The sequence below is a fragment of the Oryzias melastigma genome, linkage group LG8 (assembly GCF_002922805.2).
Source record: "Oryzias melastigma strain HK-1 linkage group LG8, ASM292280v2, whole genome shotgun sequence".
NCBI classification, from domain to species: domain Eukaryota; kingdom Metazoa; phylum Chordata; class Actinopteri; order Beloniformes; family Adrianichthyidae; genus Oryzias; species Oryzias melastigma.
Genome location: NC_050519.1, coordinates 15,892,515 through 15,899,192, shown reverse-complemented (window position 1 = coordinate 15,899,192; position 6,678 = coordinate 15,892,515). Strand labels below are relative to the sequence as shown.

The 6,678-nt window shown below is 39.1% G+C and overlaps 1 protein-coding gene across 1 annotated transcript in view; it reads left to right on the top strand.

Moving 5' to 3' along the window:
• grapa (GRB2 related adaptor protein a) overlaps window positions 1-3,553 on the top strand; it is a 36,171-nt gene extending 32,618 nt beyond the window's left edge. Inside the window, exon 5 of the mRNA XM_024272957.2 lies at window positions 2,421-3,553. Coding sequence (XP_024128725.1) covers window positions 2,421-2,609 — 189 coding nt within the window. The 3' untranslated portion in view covers window positions 2,610-3,553. The remainder of the gene's footprint in view (window positions 1-2,420) is intronic.
• Window positions 3,554-6,678: the final 3,125 nt, after the last annotated feature.

Below are 6,678 nucleotides of genomic sequence, written 5' to 3'. Positions count from 1 at the left end.
AAAAAACGTTTTGCTCTGTTCTGGCGTGTGGGGGCGGGGTTAACATGAAGGGCTAATCAAAATCGATGAGGGTGGTAACCTCAGTCCTGATGCCCTCACTGACTCTGGGAACTTGGATAGTTTTGGTCAGAAAATGTCTGTACTATGATGGCAAGCGAAATGGTTCATATATTACCCGGAAAATTGGCTATCTGCGTATTCGCCATCCAAAATGTCGCTTTTTACGCACTTTTCGAAAATGGCATGTAATTATGGTGTCTTGCGTTGTCCCAAGACGGACGTAAAAAGGAGAGTTTCATCGCTTACAAATCGCGCAAACAAAACGCAGTTCTAGTGCGTTCAAAGCGCTGTTGTGTTGTGTCACATACGGGTGTCAAAAACGCAGTTCTGCTTGAAAAAAATGACAGGTAGGCTAGTTCTAATTGTCTGCTGTGATGTACTGTTTAACACAGTTGCACATTGTATTTTTCTCATGCGAGAATTAAAAAAAAAATTTACTGAAATTTTGAGTTTTGTAACTTAAAAACCAAAAATTTGAAGATAAAAATAATTAGGTTTATATTAGAATTGCATAAAGTTTTAGACACACCTCATGACTCCTATTTGGCTCCACAGAAGATAAACTTTCCCCTAATAGTTAAGGGAAACAGGAGGCTTAAAAAAAGGAAAAAAGCTCACTTCAGTCTCGTACAAACCGGTCCATGAAAATATTGTCTGACAATAAACTCGTCCGTGGCCTGAAAAAGGTTAAGGACCACCAATCTGCTGTTCTTTCCTTCTTTGTGATAAACTCCAGTTACGTAAAATAAGGTGCTTCTTGTAAATGAAAAACTATAGCAAATCAACTCTCAGAATAGAGATAAACTGGAAACAAAAACAATTTGTGGCTCCTTATTGATTTAGTTTTGCTGTGGGGGAGTCCTTATCATGAGGGTCCGGTTCCAATAACGGGGAGAAGCATCTATAGTATGGTATGGATGAAAACAGAGCAGCTACTGAAGTGGAAAACTCAGGTAAGCAGATAAAAACGTGTGATAGCAACTGTTTCACTTTATAAATGGAAAGGTAATTTTACTTTAGTTCGCAAAGGTTGCAGCCTCTTAGCAAACAGGCCTTATTTCTGTTTCTGCAGGGCCTAAAGCCTGGTCACTGTTTGGATTGGTCAAACGGGGTTTGAATGCAAAAGCAACAAGGTGCAAGAAAAAAAAATCAGATAGGGTGAAGTAAAAGTTGCCCCCCTTGTTTCTATGGCAACGAATACATCCAGAGAATTCTTCATCTAAAAGTTCAAATTGGAAAGGAAAAGTGCTGGTCTTTGCCATGGAGTCTAGAAAAATGAAAGATGTATTTTTAAGCACTCCATTAGATCAATGGAACTTCAAAAAAGCAGGAGCATTCCATTTGTGGGAAAATTCATTAAAAATGCATTAAAAGTGCAGCATTAAACATCCATTTGTTCATTTTTATGTGCTGAAAAATAAAGTTAGAGAAAAATGATGAGCTCGTTTAAAAAATGTTTATAGATTCCTCTAGTATGAGCTAGATGTGGTCTAATGTATGTGTTGTTGAGTTCCTAAAAAATACCTTGCAAATGCTAAACATGACTGTTTTTGTCCTGTAGGAGGTATTTTCATTCACATGGTGTCTCAGTTTGTCTGACATTTCTATGCCAAATACGTCACATGATTGATAAAAATGATAATTATTTTTAAATCTATATTTCTAATGCTGTACATTTGGTAAGCAAAATACATTTTTTCATAAAGCATTTCAAAACATAATTGACAACAAATTGTGAAAATGATAAATATATATTTTTTATATTATATGCATTTTTGCCGTTAGACTTGGCTGGTGGATTTTATATGAGGATGATCAGAACATTTTTATCTCAATAACTTAACCCCATGTAACCATTTAAGTCATATTAGATATACACATTTCTGAGACCTCTATATCTTTAGAATGATCCAAACTTTTCTTAAAAACTAATTGGTCACATCTTAGTGTTTTCAGGCTATAGCTCATAAGAAAATACAATTTCCATTATTTTATCACAGCTTTTAAATATATTTGTTTTTTCTGTAACCATAGAAGCTAGGTAAACTCCTCCCATTTTCAGGGGTTTAATTGTATAAACCTCTTCTGTATTAAAATTTAAGTTTGAAATCTTTTTATTTGTAACTAAAAAGTGGGATACAAAAGGATTGGTCATATTATGTGGAGAAAATATAAAATAAGCAGCACAGTATAATATTTAAGGTGTCCACAGGCCAAAGCAAACTTTGTTAAAAGCCATTTTGAAGTGGAGTTCTGCTGATTACAGAAATCTGTAAGAAATTTTGATGTAATTTTTAAAAATAACAATTTTTTTCTTTTTCCGTCCCTCCCAATCTTCTTTTTTTCTCCTTCTCTCTCAGCGTCCTCATCACGCCCATGCTCTCTTTGACTTCAACTCGCACCACCCCTCCCAGCTGCGCTTCCTGCGTGGTGATGTCATCGAACTCATTGACTGCTCTGACTCGGTACGCTGGAGGGGCCGGTGTCACGGACGTGTGGGCTACTTCCCCCCGGAATACGTTCAGCCCATTTTCCAACACGGCCAATAACCTCGCCCGTGCATGGTCCTGACCCCGCTAGCATCGATCCCCTGCTCTGCTCTTGCCTGTTAGCTTCCGGAGAACACGGGCCACCGCTGGAGTGACCCCTCCCGTCTCTCTGTGATGTGACCTGCCAATAAAAAAGCCTCGTCCAATCAACTTTTACAGTCTCATCAGAAGGTCCACTGCTCTGTGAAAGTAGAAAATTCCCACATGGACGTTTATACTGTGGAGGAATCTTGCGCTCAATTGTTTATTACAGCTTATCAACGATGCAGCTGGAAAACTTACCAACAAACTTCAATCTGATAAAGGAAAAAAAAAAAACGAAAAGTGGCTCATGGGAGTTTGTGGATGAAGGGCAAAGCAGGGCAGAACCGTCCCCGATGTTCCAGAATTTCCCACAACGGCGTGGGATGTGTTGTGAGGTCAAACACAGAAGACAGTGGCACAGCATCCTCGTGTTGGCTGGATTGACCATGTGACTGAAGTCATTTGTATGTAGTGTACAAGAGTGAACTTTACAAACACATGCGCTACTGCAGGAGTGAAGATATAACTACAAGTGTGGATATTTTCTCTGTATTTGTCTTCATTTCAGAATACTTCACTGTGGACCCTTCACAGACATGGCTGTCTGCAGCGCTCACTGAGTTGAGTGTCTAAAAAAGAAAGAACTGTCTGAAAAGTGAAAAGTGGGACACTTAACTCAGTTTATGAATCCTTTGAATATGTTTTCCATGTATTTATTCTAATTCATGTGATCTTTAAATAAAAAATACTTTTACTCCAAGTATATAGACATAAAACTATTGTAGATTATTTTTGTTGCAACAAAGAATAGAAAAAAAATACATATTGTAATTTATAGTCAAGAATCTGCATAGGTCTTCCATTACCTGTAATGACAAATTATTTCAATAAAGTTCTACATTTATCTGTTTAAACACAAACCATGGAAATAACGGACACTTTTCATTTTGTATTAGTTTACCTTTAGAAGGAAAGTTGGTGAGATTTTCTGGTATATAAATAGATGTGTTGACTGCATGTAAACAGCAAATACATTTTAATTATAGAATTGGGTTCTGGAATTCCTGTGGAAATCCTGTATTGTAGGCCAAACCATGTGGTTACTCTGTCTTAAGGGGCACCAGAAATCTTAATGTTGTTTCTGATTTCTACCATCTCTCCTTGATGTCCATTCAAAAAACAAAATCTGTCTTTTAAATATTTTGCAGACAGCATTCATATCCATCTGGCTTTAAAAAAAGGCATGTTTTTGTCATGTGTTCTGAACCTTGGATATAATAAGTAATATCAGCACCTGAAGGTACCAGGATCCAAGAATATTGCTGGCGGTGATTGACCAAATCCTTGGAATTCTCTTCCGATATCATGTTAGATACTCAGATTCATTTTTAATGCTAAAACTAATCTTAAAATCCATTGACTCCCTGACCTTTGACTTTCTGCTCTGCCAACATATTCTTATCCCCAAGTCATCACTTACTGACGGTTGGTTAAGGACCCCTCCGCGTCATTTTTTGACATTTTGAATGTCCCCAACTCGTAGTAGTTTTTCGACAAGCTGGCTGTTCATAAGTCAAGACCCCACAACCCTTGGGATACGGTACCAGATGCAGTACTGGATGCATTACCGGACGAGTACTGGTCCTTGAGACGCGTTCAGTACCGGTACCCTAAACCTAACCCGGTAATGGTTCGTGTCTGGTTTGTGACCGGTACCACATCTGGCACTGGTTTGGGTCTGGTACAGCGGCTGGTCCCGCATTCGGTGCCGGGTTAGGGTACCAGTGCGCTCCGCGTCTCGGTACTGGACCGGTTCCGGTTTGCAGCCCAGAGGTTGAGGACCCGTGATTTAATGGGAACAGCCAGCACATCAAAAAACGATGAGTTGGGGACACCCAAAATGTCAAAAAGTGACGCAGAGGGGTCTTTAACCAAATGTCAATGTGACGACTTGGGATGAGAATGTGTTGGCTCTGCTGCTTGTTGTCTTGTGTTTGGTTTTAGTTGTTTTAAGCAAGTTTTGATAATGTTTTGCAGCAGATGTGTCACAAAAAAACAAATTGTGTTTGGTTTTAAAAACCCATTCTGGTCAAAATTGCATTCATGGTGTTTTTAACGTGCTCTTGGGGTCATTCCTCTCATGATGGAAGACATATAAGAAAATGAAAGTCAAATTGCTTTTCTGAGTATTTCTTTATTTTAATAGTGGTAATTGAGGAACACACAAAAAATGCAGCTTGGAAAAAAAGAGTTTGTTTGTAGCTCAGCTGTTTTGAAGGTAAAATGAGATGCTAACTTCCACCATCACGAGCTCAGTAAACAACGCACATTTTGAAAAACTCAAATGAGGAAGTTTGACTTGCATTTGGTGGGATTTTTAAAGTATTCACATATTATTTTTGCTGTAAAATCTGTCTTTCTATTAAAATCATATTCATCTGTCCTAAAACCCCCATGGTATTCACAACATGTTTCCATGCAAAAGTAAGTGGTTGACGGAATTCTGAAATAACAGCAGATTACTTTGTTTTAATAAGATGATTAAGTTAAATCTACACCTTGCATTAGACTGGATCATAAAACGAGACAGATATCAGGTGTCATTTAAATCTAGATGAAGAAATTGTGGTGGAAAAATGTAGTGAGGATGTTGATGAAGGTTCTCAGTTGTCCAGGAGTTATTTAGGGATGGGAATCTTGAGACACCTTAACATTTGATTACGGTTCAGGGAGGTAACAATTTGATTGTGAGACGATTGTCAATGCAGCTTTCAGCTTCCAGTCATTATCTGAGTTGAAGGACATAAGATTTTAGCAGCCAGTCTTCAGTTAGTAAATGAGCAGTTCTTGTGAATTAAGATTTTGTGGCGATTGAAGTCCAAGCGTCACACGTTAATGCTGTCCTGTCGGCTATAACATCTGCTTCATGGCTTCAGCTTTTGTCTTAGTATATACAGTAGTGCTAGGTTGTCAGGGAAGGAGCGACGGGAAAGGATGTTGTATCTTAGGCCTAATATATGGAACAATGTTTATAAATCCTCATTCTAAACCACAGAATACAGTCTTAAGGCCTTTCCTATAAAGCTCTGATTGACTTTGTTTTACACTTAGCCAACAACAACGGTGGAAGTTTGTTCAAGATATCCAATGAGTTTATTTGACCATTGGAAGTGCTTGCAAACCCACACTCAAGCTAGTAGCAACCGAATGGTTTCTACTCTCTTCCTCCTCTGGGTGGAACTGTTCAATGTGATTTTGCAAATTCATTGTGTTCCCTACATATTTAATTTTGGTCCAATTGAACTTACACATTGTAAGTAAAGTCGTATGACTGGATCTGCAAGATCAGCCGTGTTGGTGTGTTCTTCAAAAAATGTCGGAGTGAAAAAAGCTTCTTGTTTAGTTCTGCTTGTTACTAATGTTTTAAACTAGATTAATGTTTTTAAAGATCAATTATTTAAAATTCATAAAATGATTCAGAATCGTTCATTAATCAAAATCAAATGTATCTAATAATCAACTCCCTCTGCGACGGACTGGCGACCTGTCCAGGGTGTACCCCGCCTTCGCCCTTCAGTAGCCGGGATAGGCTCCGGCACCCCCGCGACCCCGAAAGGGAAGAAGCGGACAAGAAGATGGATGGATGGAATCAACTCCCTACCTACCCCTAAGTTATCAGGGATCTTAGTTAAGGACACCTTCATGAAGACAATTTCATTTCTGGTCCAAGGAACTTGCTTGGTCTGATTTAAAGTTGATAAAGACACTTTTTTTTTAGTGGCTGGATGGCTCAGTGGGCCAAGAGTAGAGTTTCAACCCAGGAGCCCTGGATTCGATCCCCGGGGTGTCCACTGATCTCCATCCAGATTGGGTCCTTAGGCAAGACCCTTGACGCTGCTGCCTAACTGGGTCCCTGTCCCCTTCAATTACAGGGTTGCGTCAGGACGGGCATCCGGCGTAAAATCTCTGCCAAATCATTGATGGGAAACAGTGGGTGCTGTTTCGCTGTGGCGACCCTGAAAGCGATAAGCTGAAAGGTAAAGAA